Source organism: Canis lupus, chromosome 11, assembly GCF_011100685.1.
Source record: "Canis lupus familiaris isolate Mischka breed German Shepherd chromosome 11, alternate assembly UU_Cfam_GSD_1.0, whole genome shotgun sequence".
In the NCBI taxonomy this organism is placed as follows: domain Eukaryota; kingdom Metazoa; phylum Chordata; class Mammalia; order Carnivora; family Canidae; genus Canis; species Canis lupus.
The window spans coordinates 39,990,212-40,009,269 of NC_049232.1; the positions used below are offsets into that span (position 1 = coordinate 39,990,212).

At 39.4% G+C, this 19,058-nt stretch overlaps 1 protein-coding gene across 3 annotated transcripts in view; it reads right to left on the bottom strand.

The window, feature by feature from the left end:
• Positions 1 to 19,058, bottom strand: part of MLLT3 (MLLT3 super elongation complex subunit) — a 279,534-nt gene that overhangs the window by 8,739 nt on the left and 251,737 nt on the right. For all 3 annotated transcript variants that reach the window (XM_038552508.1, XM_038552509.1, XM_038552510.1), the window contains exons 6-10: positions 14,167 to 14,242; positions 12,206 to 12,335; positions 9,482 to 9,581; positions 3,611 to 3,682; positions 2,375 to 2,446 (exon numbers count right to left, since the gene is read on the bottom strand). In XM_038552508.1, coding sequence (XP_038408436.1) covers positions 2,375 to 2,446; positions 3,611 to 3,682; positions 9,482 to 9,581; positions 12,206 to 12,335; positions 14,167 to 14,242 — 450 coding nt within the window. The remainder of the gene's footprint in view (positions 1 to 2,374; positions 2,447 to 3,610; positions 3,683 to 9,481; positions 9,582 to 12,205; positions 12,336 to 14,166; positions 14,243 to 19,058) is intronic.

Consider the following 19,058-nt stretch of genomic DNA (forward strand, 5'->3'; position numbering starts at 1 on the left):
CATTTCCCAGGGAGGGTTCTCCATGATGTTAGAAGGAATACTCTAATATACCACTAATTTCCCATCTCCCCAAAGAGCATTTTAAAAGTATAGCAGCTGTTATCTACACTGTGAACCTGTCTTCTAAGAAAGCCCTGGTTTCCCTTAGAACTTTTTCTTCATTCTAAGATGCCAAACCCAGACTCAGAGCTCAACTGCTAGGGAGGTTAGAAGTGCTCCATCTCCCTTTCCAAATCAATGTGGAACGCACAGTTTGAAGAAAAATCAAATTATGAGTCAGTCCAGGGTACTCAGATCTCTGGGTTTGACTGCACCCCCTGTATTGTATTTCCTTAATACACCTTAAGGAAAAGTGGCTTAAGAACACAGGCTCTCTTGATCTAGTGCTTTCTGCCCATTAAGCTAGATGCTGGGTGCCAGTATTGCATGTCCCCAGAGTAAAACAAAGATATTAACCACTTCTTGTGAGGACAATAAAACTGTCAGAGCAGAGTTTTTGATAGGATGTGTTTAATAGTAAAAGACCTTGGATGTGCTCCTGGCCTCACCAGAAATCTTGTCGCAGGTGCTCAGGCCCGCATGGCAAGAATACATCGACTTTGCGGAATGCATTCCACGAGATGAGCAGCTCTCGAAGTGGAGAATAACATTAGTCCTCAACAGTGCTATGTTTTACAATAGGAATTAATTAAGCAGTAAACCGTGACAGGACATGCATCATGGTATCATAATCACAAGCCTCAGCTGCATTGCAAGGCAAAAGGCCAAAGACTGAGAGCTTTCAACCGGCCTGGGAATGCAATTAGGCTGAAACGCTGTGTGTCCTGGAGCGCCTTGATGCCAGGCTAAAAATTCATAGCCATCACTCTCTCCCTCTAGGATACTAAAGTAATCCACTTCTTGAGTAAGCCACCTTCCCTCACGGTTCTTTCAAAGGTCAAATTAAAAGGACAATGTGAAATTGGGAATGCCAATGACACCCCAAGGTAAGAGCCTGCCAATGGCCTACTTCCTGCACTCACTGACTGGGCCTTCTTTGTGAAGGTGTCTCAACCCTGCCCAAACATCTGTTTCACTCTCCTGTGAGACTATTTGGGCCCAGCTTATGCATTCATAGCTTTATTGGACAATTGCTCCACAGTGGTTCAGAGCTGGAGCTTAAAAAGAGATAGGAAAGGATGGGAATATCAGCTAATAGATTTAGCATCACTATTCAGTCATTTAGCCCCACATAATTGGTAAATGGCAAGCTGAACAATTTTCTTTTCTACAAAAGAATGTTGAAGAAAGATACTAGCAGAGGACTAGAATAATTCTTAGGATGAAGCACTCCAATCTGTTCCCTACTCATATTCACTTAAATGGAAATGCAAGAAATGCAACTCATCCCAGTTAAAAATCATAGGTCTGTAATGTTTGGTTCAAATCTGAAACTCTAAAAGGGTTTAAAAAAAGAAAAAAAGAAAAGAAAAACCCTATCCGACAAATCAGGGAACTTGGCAGATTTGAGAACGCATATTTATAGTTTTCAGCAAAAAATGTACACAGAATATAAATGTGACCATCAGCCATTAAACATTAAAAAAATAATAATCCACACACAGCTGGGATAGATTAAATACTACTTTAAGTCATTTGAAAGTAGTAATAAAACAAAATTCAAACAGTGAACTAATCTACAAACCCACCCTGGAATTTAGAGCGCCACCTTCTCTTTGGTCGTTAAGGAAGTTATTTCTCAGGAGCCACCATTAATTCGGCAGACAAACTGAATAGTACTATAACTATAGCAAAATTAAAAAACACCCTTATCTTTGCAAAACATCAAATTGTACTAATAGAAGTTTCCCAACTCCACAAGTATTTTGGAGTTGAGTTCATAATAGATGTATGCTGTACAAGATAAGAGAAATGAGGAAAATATTTCTTTCTCTTAGAAGAGCACTGGCAAAAGGTTACTCCATTGAATCACAAATGTTGACAACACTTGACTGAAATTCTTATCACTGTTTTCTCATGAAACTGGAGGCTTGGCCCCAAAGGCTTTTGCATTCCCGTTCTTCCCTCCCTCGGCTCACAGGACAGTGTGAGCCAGCAGAGGAATCCAGGCATCCCACCAGCACCGTCACCTCCACAAATGCCCGGTTTTCCTCTGCTGCAACACCAGGGGAAGGAGCTCATCCATGCCAAGCTCCAGAGCAGACTTCCAGGTAGCCTCAGCAATGAGAACCACCCCCACACCCACCCAAATACTTCTGCAGGTGGCATAAGCCCAGTGTAGGGCTGGTGTGACCTCCAGGTGCTATGACACTACCCTAGGATGAAGCAGGCCTCGTGGCTTCTGCAAAGGGATGTGCTAAAAAGCATTTCTCACCTGTTGCAGAATGTGTCTCTCTCTCAGTGTCATTAACCTTCTGTGAAGCTCTACCAGTTCATCTAGGTAGGCCTGAAAGAGAAGAGTATCCCCCCCAAAGAAGAAGCATGTTAGGAAGCAATCCAAAAATAACATAATAAATAAACAGGAACATACAAGCAGCAGGTGGAGGCACTCCATCCTATGCCCCTTGCCTATGCTGTGTGGACTCAGTGCCCAAGGCTCCTGGAGATCTAGTCTCTCGTGGTTATGGATACAAAGCCAGCTGTTTCATGAAGGGCAATTCTTGGCACTTACTCTCAACAGATTCAAGGAAGCAGACCCACTCTCTCCCAGTAACCCTCATCTATAGGGAAAAGGGGTACTCAATGGTAAATTGTGAGTCTAAAAATATTAGCACAGTTTACTTTTTTTTTAATTCTTTCATCTCAGAAGATTTTTAGCTAAGAGAATAAAAGTCTAAATTTGAACATGGAAGTATAAATACACAACCAATTATCTCAGGACAAATTCTTAAAAAAAATAAAAAATAAAAAATAAAAAATAAAGCTTTCCTGGTTATACCTAACACGGCCAGCCAGTAAACAGCAAGTAACAGAAGAGAATATCTTCTGAAAAACCAAGATGACTATCCAAATTAACATCTGGAGCTCCTCTGCAGGGGCAGAAGCACACCTCTCTTCCCATATGCTCAGACTCAGGAATCTTTGTTAACATAACTGTATGGGTTTTCCTAGCGCCTCTGTTTGCAATAAAGGCAAAGGCAAGGTTTGTGAAGCTTTGGTCAGGCCTGCCCTGATTCTGCAAAGCATATTATGACCCTGCCCACAACAGGAGACTAACCCGCAGCAGGTCTTAAGGTCAGATTTCCAGTGCGTGATGCACACTTGGAAGGCATACTACACCAGGATCAGGCGTCCCTGCTCACTTATGGCTGAGATTCCTCAATCCTCTACCTTTAATGTGATTTTCTGAGGTCCCAACTCAATGTGCCTGAAACCCTTGGCAATGCGAGCTTCATGGCAAAAGGCAGCCTAAGGGCCCAGAGTAACACTGAAGACATAAGCGAGATTTGGAGAACAAACTACAGAGCACCAAGAAGGTTCACCATTTGGGGGTGTGGGGCACCTCTGATGAAGACAGGGAAGGGGAGCCATCAAGGATGGTCAAAGGAAACACAAGGAGAGGGCAGCCAGTCCATGCTGCAGCAGTCTCGGGAACACCCTGGAAACCTACCTTGTCACATTCACCATTCTTTATTTGCTTATCTGATTTGCTTTGCTTTATTGGACTTTTCACTTCAAGAATCTAGGGATCAAAGAAAACACTGTTAAATTTGATTTCAGGCACTTCGTAGCAAACCGGCCCCCTAAACAAAGGCACTTATGCATGAAATGTCATACAATGATATCAGTTTCCAAACAGCACTTCTCGTCTATACATTTTCTTTCTTCTCTTCTAATCTCACTCTTTCTTGGAAAATAAAGAACTTCTATCTGAAATGCTGAGTCAGGGCAATAGACTTAAAAAAAAAAAAAAAAAAGAAGTTGACGATAAGAAAATTGATCTAAGCTTCCAAGGCTGCTGCTTTTTTGTGACAACACTCTCACACATATGCACAGCAGCTGAGTTATACTGTATTATAGTCCCCTCTGGCAAGAATTTTTTCTTATTTATTCTGCTGTTTCAGCATGACAACCAGTGCTCAGCATGCTAGGGATGATAGAGCAAATACTCCAATACCCTTTTTAGTACCTGACTTTCAGATTCTAAAAATTACTCATACCCACTAAATGGATGCAGCTTTGGAAATGAAGATGGCCATCAGCTACACTGCTCCCAACTTGGGATCCTCCAACTTAAGAAATAAAGAGGCAGGACTATCTTCCATGGTTCAAGAATTTTGTGTTTATAGCCATGATAAAAAAAACCAAGGGTCTGTCCTTTCATCTGAACTGATCACAGCTTTGAGATGAATAGTAGTTTGCATACTGTTTAGAGGCTTCCATTGGGGAGCTAGGTTTCTAATGACGAAGAAGGAAAAACAAATTATTATTTAATAAATACAGTTGGTTTATTAGAGTCCTCAAAATTGAGGATCATAAGGGAAATATTTTTAAATGAGCCTTGTTTAAAATCGCTGAGATCCACTGAATTTATTGATGAGTGTTTACAAATGTATATAAACATAAAAAGCAGAGTAATTTGTCTTTTTCATGATAACCTCATTACCAACTGAGTTATAATCGGAAGCTAATATTAAGGAGGAAAATGCCAAATAAAAGATATATTTAAGAAGTCTCATATTCCTACTGCTTGTCTTTGTCCATTCTCTGGTCTCACACTCACACACTCACTCATACACACACCATCCTGTTCAAAAGTCTATCATATTCCATAACACAAAAGTGATTTTAAAATGAGCCCACTCTTTGTTTGTTGTGGAGAAAGCCCTAATTGGGCTCAGAAAACTAAGTTCAGGTTTTAGCTCTATTATTTAACATTTTTTGGATCTCAAAAAGAAAAAAAGAAGAGAGATGAAATATAGGAAATGAACAAGATAATGTCCAGATTTCCATTCAGCTATAAAATGTTACACTACCAACAAACATTTTACCTGTTGGTATAGGACCGTGACATTCTGGAGAAGACCAAATACTTCTAAAAGGGTATATTTTCCTTTGAATTTAGAATAATGCATGGGTAAGAAGTGAGCTTCAATAGAGTCGTTCCTGAGAAAGCCTCTATTTCTTCATTTTTAACATTAAGATAACCAGATGACCAATCTGACCAGGCTCGCTCACTTAAAATACAATACTTTGGGCAACACAAGGAAATTACTTAATCGCTGGGGCAAGGCAATCGTTTTTAACGTGTCGCACTGTAAAGGAAACCCAACACTCCCCTACGTTCAGAATTTCCTTCTCTATTGTTGTTGGAAATGAGACCTCAAGGGGAAACTCCGAGCTCAGAGACCTAGGAATAAGTAGGTCAGTAGATGGCACTCCTCGCCAACTCAGACAAGCGGTTGGGCAAAGCAAGACAATCTGCTGAGATTCCAGGCCAGAGAGAAAAACAGCGCCTGTACGCTTGCCTTGTGCATTAGAAAACTAAATTGTATTGCCATCATATCCCACTCTGCACCCCCTTGCCATTCCCCAAGTCACTGCACTCCGGGGGATCAAAGTGACTAAGGATTCTGTATTTGTAAGCAACTTTGCTAACTAGGTTTAGAGTTCTACCACCACTTCAGAGCAGAAAATAGAACATTCGGGGCACTTAAGTCCCACCCTACACATTCCGTAAGTGCTACAGCACAGAAGGCCAAACTACATTGAAATCCTAGTTTCTTTCTTCTGAAGCTGCAGTGGCAGGAACAAAAGCTCCGGGTGTCAGTGATCCGCCTCAAGTTACTGAGTGGCTGCCCAGAGAGGGCTCAGTTAATCTTCCTTCTTTGATCTCTCCCTGCTCCAAAATAAACAGCTTTGTCAAAACCTCATTCTGGGAGAGCTGAGCCATGTTGAAGACAATTGTTTTATTTATGATCATTTCTTATCTTTAAGGAAACGACTCCAGAATTTAAAACTACAGCACCTTGTCTTCCATGAGCTTATTTCAAACCAGTTCAACTGGATAGACTCTTTAATTTCATTCCACATGCCTTGCAGGCTGATAGGTAATTTATGATATTCTGAATATTAACTTGGGTACAATGGATCACTTCCTTCCCTCAAGGCCTGTCGCCCCCAACCCCTTTTCTCCTCATACTTTCGGCCAAAAGGGATCTGGAATTTTGATTTTGTTTGAAACTCAGGTAAGGGAGGTTTGAAGTTTAATAATAATACAGACAGACAGACAGACAGACACACACACACACACACACACACTCCTCTGGTTAAAATGGCACAGCACTCACTATTATTCCCTATTAAGCTTTACTGAAGGCAACAACTACCCAGATGGCCAAGATGCACCATTTATATCCATGGTCATCCGCTAAAACAGAACTCAGATTAGTTGCACCTCAATCCTTAATCTGAGGATATGGTTTAGAATCAAACGTTTAAGATTATTTTTCTGTATCTCTTTGTGAGGACTGACAACTCAATTATTCAGCAGCCTGGATTCTCTACTGATGGGCCTTTCATGTTAATGATCCAGTAGCTCCTAACAATACTCAGGTTAATTACTAGCTTTGTTGACATGTGCCTGCCTCTGTCTGTTCACTGTTTTTCCCAAAGTTAGAAAATGTCTGATTCAATTAGCACTTTCTCTCTTCCCTCGTCCCTGGAATATTTGAGAACGAGGAAGGAAAACTCGGCTTTGCCTCGAAATTTACAAAAATTTCAGAGATCATTATCAATTTGCAGACAGAGAGCAACCAAGGAAACTCCTACGAAGAAGGTCTGTGAAACAGGAAGTCTGTTTTCATTGATTTTATTTGATGTGAAATATCAAATTCTCACACATACAGTCAAATGAATACTGAAAATGCATTCTAGGGTGAAATTCAGGGGGCTTTGATATTTTTAAGAAATTCTTACTCTTTCACTTCACTGGCATGAAGAACCAAGGAAGATTAGCAATTTTTTAAGAAGTCCTAGAACACGGATTTAAAGGGATATAGCAACACACCTGACCTGATGCAGGTAACTTGAGGGGTTAAGAAACCAATACAAAGTTTTAAAAACCTTTTCTTGCTCTCTCAGTTCCAAGACAGCTTCAAGGAGGTAAGTGCTCTTGTGATACTACACGTATTTCCTACCCTAGACTAGCTAAAAGTGAAAGCATATGGACTGTCTTATTATGCTTATAGGTGCATGGAGGAAGTGACATATAACTGAATATTCCTGACAGATTGATGATTCACATGTGTGAAGCTACATTTGTCGAGTAAACATATGCCAAGAAACCAGTGGTATGCTATTTAATTGGATAAAGTAATTTTTACCCTCAGCAGATAGATGATACCATTCATTTTTTTAGTCTTGTTTTGCTAGACAGGCTTAAAAAAAAAAATCCAAAACTTTCCCTGAAGCCAAGATTTGAGCCAAGTCAACTCAGGACTGCCCATCCAGGAAATGTTTAGGGTGGTTTGAAAGGCAAGACTGGGGGCTTCATGGAGCTGGTTTATCAGTCTAACCCCTCCATGTGGGAATGAAGCTCAAGGGGCTTAAGAGGGGGATACCTAATGCCCCTAACTCCTGATAGTTACTGCTACTGCCCATGAAGGACCCGGATTCATTCTCATTCTCTCTATCTCACACACACACACACATACACACACACACACCCCACCGGAAGCTCCAAAGGTTTAAATTAAATATGCAAATATATGCAAAGTCCAAATTCTATCCCTTTGCCAGCTTATATACTGAAGCACAGATTTACAAAAGAAACTCAAGTTATCTAGTTAGCCAGCCCAAGTCTCTTCCCAACTGATTGGTGATGATGTGGTTCTGCCCTTAGTCTTTACCTGCCCCAGAAGTGCTTGATGTGTGGTGGTAGGCTGTCATGCCAGAGGGGAGAGTTGGCCGGCCCAGGGCCAAGGGCATGGCTGGCACTGGAGCTGGGGAATGCATGGTGTGCAGGGAAGTAGGGTCAGGAGTAAGAATGTACTAACTCCTCGAACAGCCAGTCTGTAACAGATGATGAGGCTGGGCTTGCATTCACATGTAGGCCACAAAGAAACTGCAGTTGAATAAAAGTGGTGAGGTAGAGAACACTGATATTATTCCTATTCTACAATGAAGGAATAGGAATAAACTTAAGTTGTGGATAAACTTTATAAATGAGGTATTCTAAATGAGGTACTCTAAATTTTAAGAGATCTTATGATTTATACAAAATTTTAAAAGAAAAAAAATCTTCTGCTATAAAAAATCATATTTTCTCAGTAAAGCAAAGATAACAAATTCAAGGACAAGGCTGTTTAAAATTGTAGGACATCTGTGAAAGAGAATAATTTCAGAAAAGTGCAGTTCTTTTAAGTTCATAATATTCATAAGGTAACTTGGATTAAGCAATTATTCTAGAAGTCACAGGGAACCTGCCTAAACAAAGAGATAAGAATAGCTTATATAAATGAGTGTATCAACTCAATGCACTATGAGGTTTTTATAATATTCATGATACTTGAAATTATTTTAGTATTTAAAATATCCCAGTCTTAATCATTTGTTTAAGAAAAGCTCTTCATCAAAGCCTCCAAAGTTTTGCCTAGACCTTATCCAAAAACTACATTCTGAATGGACTATTAAATTAATAAGGCTTCTTTCTGCTTGATTTATAATAATGATAATGACCATTATTCGCATTTTATAAACTATTCCTTACAATTCCAAATGATGACCCTCTTTCCTTGGATGACCACACAGAGGCAGAGCACCTACAATAATAAGCATGGCCACATGCTCTTTACAAATATGGTATTTGTCATCATTCAGAGAACTGGCAGGGCAGGTATTAATATTTCCATTTATGGATGAGGAAACAGAATCAAAAGTTAAAAGTTCATTTCCCACCAGTACATTACTGTAAATTAGTAAAACAAAGAACCAGGCTGAGCACCTGGGTGGCTCAGTCAGTTAAACAAAGGCAGATGCCTTTGGCACAGGTCATGATTCCAGGGTCTTGGGATCGAGTCTCACTCACATTGGGCTCTCCACTCAGAGGAGAGTCTGCTTCTCCCTCTGCTCCTTCCTCCCTGCTCATGCGTGCACGGTCTCTCTCTCTCTCTCTCTCAAATAAATAAATTTTTTTTTTTTAAAAAACAAAGAATCAGGCTGTAAACTAGCTCCAAAGATTATATTCTTTCTAAATCATTAAATTAGCCTACTTAACTGCTGGAGGGGGAAAAAAACCCACAGAAATCAGGGGCAAATGAGCAACACTTTCTGTGTTAACCCATCCAATGAAACATACTTTTCATGACAACAGAAGTTCTTTCACCCCAACTACATGTTTATTCTGAAGGTTGTCGATTCCCACGTATTTGATATTGAGAGAGACTTAGTTTAGAATTAAGGGATGAAAAGTTTTATGTTTTGTAAAAATGATCACACTTAGTTTTGCAGAGTCTCGAAGAGTGCAAACCCAACAATTTACCTGGTTGTTGTTGGTTTTTAATAAAGGTGGTGGGGGTTCGTGATGTAGGGGCGAAGAAGCTGAACTGCTTTCACTGTCGCTACCGTCACTTAAGCTAACTCTGCAAAGAAACAGAAGTTACATGCATAGGTACAGATAGTTCTTGAATTATCTATGGAACTAGGCGCAGACAGAAAGGAATCCAAACACTAACCACTGAAAACTTGTTTCACCTCATGCAACTGCTAACACATCCCAGTGCTTACTCTGTATGGAACTGTGTTAAGTGTTTTACCTGCTATTTCTCATTTAATGACCCTTATTTCAACAGATGAGGAAACAGACTTAGATTGGATCACTCACCTGTGGTCAAGAGGTAAAAGGAATGGTTCTGGGATTCAAACTCAGGCAATGTAACCCACAGCTGGTGCACAGCAACTTTATTGTACTGGCCTCATTTATTCTTTTATATCCCTGCTCCAACTTCACCTACCTACTATCACAAAGCCAGCCGAAGGTCAGCAAAATTAGACCATTTTTAGGTTACTACCTTCTAGTTTTTGTTCCCCCTGCCTCTCTGCTATAGGTGAACATTCTACCAAAATGGCCAGAATACAGGCTGCGGGAGTAGAAGCAACTGTTGAGAATACAAACAGCCCTGCATGGCTGCCAGCCCAGGGTGATGTCTGAAGATGGGCTGTGTGAAGCCCAACGTGCTGGACAGACCGACAACAATTATTTCTACTGTGTAATGACTTAAGGCTGTCCCTAGTTTTGACTTAATTGTTGCTGCTACAAGAATTCATTGGAAATATACTTCAGCAACATGAAGAGACAGTGTGTTTGGGATAACTGCTTTAGAGAAACAGAATATCTTTCAACAACCAAAGACAACATAAAAATATAACCCCTCCCCTTTTTTTCTTTTCTTTTCAGAACAAAATAGAATTTTCTTTTAGCCAGGGTAGGAGATATTTCTTTATTCTACTCCACTGAATGTATACCCCTCTTCTGAAATGTCCTTCAGTGTTTGCTCTCTCTCTTTAGCTACACAGTCACCTAATAAAATATTCTTTTCAGAAACAGAAAATGCTTTAGAAATCAGGATAGTTTTTTTTTTTTTTTTTTTGCTCTGAATAGGCAATCACATTCCAGCTCTATAATATATTCAGATAGACAAGATACAAGATAGGAAATGAAAAGGATACACTGGGACATCCTTTTAGCAAAAACTGATGGAACTTGTTTTTCTTAACTAAATTACATTAATGAAGTGTTCTGATGAAGCGCTGCTTTAAAATGCTTCTTGACTGAAGTGGAAGGTTGAGTATTTAAACTGATTAAACAGTTGAGACTTCACAAGTGCAAGGAAGACCAAATGTTACACTGGCGCTGCTGTGCTAACAGCACATGTCAGGCAGGGGGAAAGAAGCGAGTCTCCGACATCGTGTGTATCACATCAGATAACTCACAAGCCTGTAGGATCTGACCTGCCCCACTCGGATGGGACGGCGAGTGGGTGGGCAATAGCCAATCATGGAATATCTAGATTTTCGAAATAACTCTAACTGTAATTTGGCTAAATGCATTTTTCATCAGGTAAGTTTGAGAGCCCACCAGCAGTGAGGATTTTGGTTGTTATAAATATGCTCACTGCCATGTTCTGGTCCATTTTTAGATCCTTCTGCCCTACCAGTTAGTTTCCTTCTTGTCAGATTAAAGAGTTCTAAGGGGAAATGTTATAACACCAAAGCTATAAGGCTCCTTATTTTCTCCTATTCAAGGAAAAAATAGAGATAGGTGAGTTTGGAAGACAAGGTGGAGAAAGAGGTATTGGGTGTGACTACTGAGTATAGCCACATGGAAGAATCAGTGAGGGATGTGATGGGGCATACGTACTCAGAGGAGCCCTTCTCAAAGGACACCAAGGAATTACTGATTAGAAACCATACGATCTGTCCAGTTGGGATTAAGATAGTATCCTTCTAAGGAATTTTAGGGCCTTCCACACAGTAATGGATAAAGGGAAAAGATTTAATGTGAGGTATTATAAATGTAATTGGATTTTAAGTTCAAGTAGATTCATATTTTTTCTACTCAAACCCATTAAAGTAAGCATGCCTATTTGTTTTCCTCATGATAAAGAAATAAAACCCTCAAGGCAATTTCAAGTTGACTATTAATTATAAGTGACATGAATTACCATCTTATAATGTGGAATTATGCCTCACAGCATTAAAGCTACTTAAGGAACCTAATTGTCAGCACACTTAAAAGGAATTTATTTGCTGGAAAACACACACAGGTGATCCTAGTTTTAATTAGGTCACACACATAATTCACTGAAGCCAATTATGTATTTCTAACTACAAACAGCAAACATGTCTCCTTAAATTCTGAGGCGATAGCCATGGATCGACACAAACTCTTAAAAAATGAAAACAGAGTTCATTTCAGCAGCCAGTCCTTCCCACGTTGGCAGAGCCTTTCAAGAACAAGGACTACTAACAGGATGTTTTCCCTATAGAATTTTTAGAAGCAAAACCTTTTGCTTTCTGAAAAAAGGGACACACAGTTCTCTGCAGAGGTGGAGATAAACATGCCAAGGTGACCCAACTCAAATGACTGTGACCATTTCCCACCACTGTTTCTGGTGTTGCATACTTTGGCCATGGTTCTACCAGTAAGTCTGGGGAAAAGGCAGGATTTCATCCCAGGGAGCTGTGTTCCCACCAAGGCACTCACCTGCGGCTTCGGCTGCCTCCTCTATTTACAGGTCTTTCCATTTCGGAGTCATTGTCATTATCCTCTGCCTCATCTGATTCCTCCTCATTGTCATCAGAATGCAGATCTTTCATTATAGACCTTAAAGGACCTGAGGAATGATGGTGAACCACAAATCAAACTATTTCATACACACTTAGTCATAGCAGACATAGTGGACAGCTCACCGGCACTGAACATTGGCCAAAAAACCAACAACAAAACCCCATCATTACATATATTTATGCAAGTGATAAAATAAATTTGGTAGTTTCTAAAATATAACATCTAACTGAAACATTGTTGTTTTCACAACAGATGCCCCAGGATGTTTATTGGAAAATCTCTCTTTCCTAGGAATGTTTTTCTATGTATTTTTTCTTCCCTAAGAAAAATTACATCTAAAGAGGAACAGAAAGATCTATTAGTAAATTGAATGTTTTGTTAGGTTAATCCATGTATTGAAAAGTTGAGGCAAATAAATCACCGTGGTTGTAACTTGTTCTTGGCAATGCAGCCTTTGTGTGGTAGTTTTTGATCTATTAAGGTTTAGCTGTTCCTTTTATTTCAAGGTCAATTTCAGGTCAAGCAAGCATTTCAGTCAAGTTCAGATTATAAAGTATTTCAATTCCATGGTGTAATGTACTATCTCTGATCTTCATATTGATCCTGGACACAAGATCTTGTTCAAGCAACAATTTTATGCAACCAATTTTTATTTTACTTTTTAAGAAATTCCTGGCAAAATACCAGCATATATTTACATAAATAAAACCCTGTAATAAATCAGGTGCCCAGAAAATTCAAGAGGGTATCCAGTATTAGATAGGAGAGAAAAAAATCAAGTCATAATTAGTTTTATTCTAGAATAGGACATAACTGGAAAACAAAAAGAATCCAAAAATTCAGTGTGTCTGTGGCTTATTTTCACTTGAGTGCTCTAAACATGATGAAAACAAGATCACTCTTTTTAATGTTAAAGAAGAGATTGTGCAGGCAATCAAGAAAGTGAGAGAGGAGGTACTTTTATTCTGGATTAGGCAATTCCTAAAGTCTAATCTAGGACATGAATATCCGAGCTACCTCTAAATTGGTTCTAAAATAAGTATTGATTCTCTGCAATCTCACACTCCACTAATTCCTGCTTTTGTAGTGGGCTTATATCTTTGGATGTCAGTATAACAAAAAATCTGAATAGCCAAAATGATTAGTGTCTTTTATTTTTTCCTGGAAGCTTAGCCTTAGCCCAAATACATACAACAATTTAATCCTTTTCAAAACATACAAAGCCATCAGAAATTGAGTATGATCGATGAATGAGGTAATATGCAAAATGATGCTCAAAAACAAATTATTCCTTCATATTATCTCACTTTTCATATTAAAAAAAAAAGGGAGGGAGCTCTTATTTGAAAATTTCCACACACCAAAAGTATAAAATACATACTTAATGTTCTGGTTTAAATTTCTTTATTAGGTTTCTTTATATTTAAATTTCTTTAAGTTCAAGTAGAGGGAAAATATATTGTAAAGACAGCAAACTATCACTTGCCAAAGAAAACAGGTCTATTAATCTGTAGGAAAAAATAAATAAAATGAAAGACATCCAGGAGAGAGAGTAAAAATCTATTTCTCTGTCAGAGCCTCTCAACTCCAGCTTTTGCTATTGTATTTCCTTAGGGAGCTCCCTGGAATAGGCTGTGTCTATAATCCTTTTGTAAAATGGGACTCTGATGGCAGGGACTGGAAAAAGGGGAATTTCTAGAGGCCGGTCTCATACATCAGAACAATACTCAAGTGCATTCCTCGGGGAAATAAATACAACTGCATAAAAGCCAAGTTATCATTCAAATAATAAAACAGTAGAAAATAGGCCATAAATCAGCTCATTAAGACGTTTTATGAGAAAAATGCCTCATAGTTTGCCTGGGAGATATTGATACCTTGTTGCCTGGTCTGGGACGGTGTGAAGCTGGAGCTGGAGCTGGAGCTGGAGCTGGCAGGACTAGGTTGTTCAGACTTTAAAGAAGAAAAGAAAGCCATCATCAATAAATTTATAGGATGCTCCACATCTAAAATTAACATTATTGCTCAAAAATATTTTGCTGTGCAAAAATATTCCAACACCATGCAAGAAAAATGATTACACATTGTATTATGCCAAAACCAGTGACACAGGAGAATCATGGTGTCCTTTTTGTTTTGTCTACCATATTTTTACCAGACGTGGGAACAAGTATATAAACTCAAGGATGATGAGACAAACACCTGGGCATTACATGAGGGAAGAACCTGGCTTTGATTTTACTCCTGTGTTTACTGCTATCTAAATCTCTAAAAGATTACCTTGATTACCCTTTCTGCAATGTTTGATTGACTCAACTGGTTAGAACATAGTGGTAATGAGGCCAAGGTCATTAGTTCAATCACATTATGAGCCAGTTAATTTCACTCTGGTCCAAGGCCATGACCCAACCCTAACCTCATTCATCCATAGTTCACAAATGGAGATAATGTTCATAAGGAGATCTGGCCAAGTCCCACAATTGAGTCAGTGGGAAATGTTGCCAATACTTACACACACACACACACACACACACACACACACACACACACACCCCACCCTCTAATTCCAGCCTGTGGATGCAGGGAAAAAGCATCATATACATGCCCCACTCTCTCACCCTGAATTCTCCTCATCCTCTAATACCCAGGACAAATACCACATCCTCCCTGACCTGTCCAACTCACAGTTGTCTTCCTGCTCTGAACCCACTGAAAATGTGTATCTCATCATCTGTTTGCTCATCTGATATGCTATAGTGTTATGCTGCCTCTGATGTGTCTCCTCTCCAGGAGACTGCAGGGACTTGCAAAGAAAAGGGTGTGGGGGTCTCTCTTGTGTTGGTTATCCCCTCATACTCACCTTAACACACTGCATACAGCATGCACTCTCTATCTGTGACTGAAGGCAGAGCATTAGGTGCTTTGTTCTACCATCTGCCAGTTTTTATGAGACTTTACAGTGGGTCAAAGTGGGAAGAACAAATACCTGGACAGAACTGTGCAAAGAAACTGATCAGACCATCAACACATTTGAATTTTACATACTTAGGTCCAATTTAAAATAACTCAATAATGTTGGTAAATTTGGGTGGACTATTTTTATCCCATTTCTCATGTGCTCACAGTCTCAACTATCTATTCATGTTATTTGAGTATCAGATAAGGTCTTTTCCCGTACAGACATCTCTTTCTTCTTTTGACTTCACTCATTGGGTGACGGAGGTATCAGGGCTGTGTGGAAGACAAAAGAGCTCCAGCAGAAGCCACTAAACGAGGAGGGAGAGCCTCAGCTCAGTTGATAATACAGTTTTCTCACCACTGATTTTTACTCATCCCCCCTCCCCGGCCCTAAATGGCAACCCCCTTCTCTCCAAGCAACACTAAGACCCAGACTTGGACACAAGGAAGCACTTTCAGGCATTCCTGATGCACACTTCACATCCTCAGGCTGGATGGGAAAACAGGTGTCAGCAATCTACTACTCATTCCGCAGGAAAGGAGCCAGACAGGATCTCTAATGAGCAGCAGGCGGCCTCCAACCCTTCACTACTGCAAGATTTGCTTGAGATTTGCAGTTCAATGTCCAACATGTTGCTGTCTGTGGCCCACCAAGAGGAGCTGGTTTACAAGCACACATGCCTGTGTGAGGGACTCTTCATTTCCGTTGAGTGGCTCTTCCACTGTTGAGCCACAAAGGTGAGCTACGCACTGCAAGGGCATTCAGTTAGCAGTTATGTGCAATGCCCAGCTGCAAAACATTTCTCCCGGGGGCCGTGGAGTACTCCTTTTCCTTTCCAAGTTGCTCTTTTCAGCCATGAAAAGTGTCTGCAAACGGTATTATTTTGATAGCTCTGGAAACCATTTGGGAGCCAAAAACGAGGTTTCCTTACAGTGAGTGGAAAGAGCTCTAATTCCCCCTCCTGCTGGACCAGTCATGTTGCACTGGACTTAAAGGAGCCGTTTGCCAGAGCTATTTGCTTAGAGTGACACTAATTAGGAAACCAAGAGGGGATGGTGGCCATCTCTAGAACCACCCCATGCTAAACTTGATCCATCGGTCTCAAGCATCATGCCAGTGCCAGACCCAAACCTGCAGGCAGCCTTCTTTTAGCTTCTTAACCACAAACAAGGTTAATAAATCAACAGTTACCAACCAACAGAAAATTGACGAAGAGTAGAGAACATAACACAATAGGAGAAAAAGGCTTTCATTCTATGTTTATCATTAATGCCATGCCTGACCCACAAAACGTTTAAGGTTTTTAATAAACACATTAATTCACTGAAAATATTAAAATAGAAAGTTGAAAGCAAAAGAGGTGATTGGAGAAGGACAAAATGTTGAATGATGGGTAGCAAATCCAGTATCTTAGAAGCTTTTGGATGAGGATTTGTGGTTTTGGAGCTAAGGAGACTCCTTGGGATGATCAGATATGGAGTCTCACACTTTCATGGGCATTACAATTACCTGAAGGACTTGTTAAGACACAGACAGCTGGGTCCCACTCCAGATTTCTGAGTCAATAATTCTGGGGTAGGGATGAGAACCTGGATTCCATAAAGAGTTTCCAGGTGATGCTGCTGCTGCTGTTCTGGGGACCAACCAGACTTTTAAGACACTGACCAAGGATCCAGAGATTCATAGCCATGGATATTCATCCGAATCACTTGGGGGGTTTCTATATATAAGGGAATTCTGATTAAATAGGTTTGGTGTGAAGGTCCAGGCATATTTATATTGTAAAAGCTCAAGCAAATATTAATGAAAATTCCAAGTACAACACCACTGATACTATGTTAATCATTTCTTCTAAATGCAAATGCATATTTTGGAAAGACTCTTAAATTTAAAGAAAAAAAGCAACATGAGAAAAGCTAGAAACTTAGTGATGTATCCAGAAGTAGCATCCCTGCATACTCATCAAAGTATTTTGTGAGAAAACAATCTGAAAGAACACAGTTATGGCTCAATAAAAACATCTAAGCATATATAAAATCATGTCATAGTAGATGGACCTTCAACTTAACCTAGACAGACCAGGACAGAATTCAACTAAATGTTAACTGTCAAAAACCCATTCTGCTGCTAGATGAAGCCGACACCATCTTACATCTTATCAAATCCAACAAAACAGATTTACTCACTTTAAGTCTGTATTTTATATGACAATAAAATCAGATTTACTCTCCAAAAATGCAAATCAAGGATGATCTTATAACCTAGAAAAGATTGCTTTTTAAAAAATATTTACCATACACAGAACCGGATTAAGACTCTCAAGGAATGAAAAGATTATTGTATCCTCTTTCCAACTTATGTATGTATGTGCTAAAACCTAAGTACAAGGAACTCCAATGAGGTCCTGATTTTTCCCATTACTAACTTGATATTGTTTCTGAAATATCAAATTTCTCACCACTAAGAAAACATTTTTGGCTTTTTCATATTGATACTGGAAGGCACATGTTTTGCTGACTGAGTAATCAAACACTAGACATTAAGTTTCTTTAAATGATGGGTTCCACAGTGACAAAAGTCTAGGCTTAAGAACCTCAAATTTGGGAGACAAACCATAAGACTCTTAACTCTAGAAAACAAACAAGGTCTGCTGGAGGGGAGGGGTGTGAGGGGAATGGGGTAACTGGGTGATGGATATTAAGGAGAGCACTTGATGTAATGAGCACTGTTATATGCAATTGATGAATCACTAAACTCTACCTCTGAAACTAATAATGCACAATATATCAATTGAATTTAAATTTTAAAATTCTATGACAATTATTATCATATCAAACATTCATTGAGTGTTAAATTTAGAAACCTCTCACCTTGCCTGCTCAAGCCTTTTCCCAATATCTAATAAAAACCTGACTAAAAACTCCTAGCCCACTATTCTTACACTGGTAGCTAATCAACATTTGGTTGCTACTATTACTTACAAGAGACGACATACTCCTCTTTTGCCTAAAACAAGATATATCTTTACTACCAAAACAATGGGCCTACCAAGATTTGCCATGGAATCTTCAGCATTAAATGGCTATGCAAAACCATTCTGTAATGGATTTTCTATGGAGGATTATTTTTGTCCAAGACAAGTAAGAAAAACCACATGTTTACAACTCGTACAAGTTAAGTGCTTCAAAAGAGAACACCTGTCAAGGCAGGTCACACAAGAGGCCCTGTAAAATCTGGCATTGTTTCTCACTGGGAGCAAGCTTATTCCTTAGGTAATCAGAAGAAAGAAGTTCCATCTTTTCTCACAGGCAACATATTTATGAACAGAATTTCAACCTGGGGCACCTGGATGGCTCAGTGATTGAATGTCAGCATCTGGCTCAGAGCGTGATCCTGGGGTCCTGGGATCAAGTCCTGCATCAGGCTGCCCTCAGGGAGCCTGCTTCTCCCTCCATCTATGTCTCTGCAGCTTTCTCTCATGAATAAATAAAATCTTCAAAATAATAATAAAAAAAAAGAATTTCAACCTGATCTTTAAAACAATCAAAATAGAGGGAAAGGAAAAGAATAACATAATTTTTTTTTCCCCGTTGGGTGGGGGGGAAAGGGAGAGAATACAGTACAAGTAGTTAAATTATTTTAGATACGTTGCTACATTTTTTTTCACAAAATTTCTACCTTGTTTAGAAAGAGAAAACACATAGACTGCAATAACAATTCTTTTTTTTTTTCTGCACAAATATCCAGAAAGACTATGTCAAGGGTGAGTACTAATCAAAGAAAACACAAATGTAATACACTATTTACGTC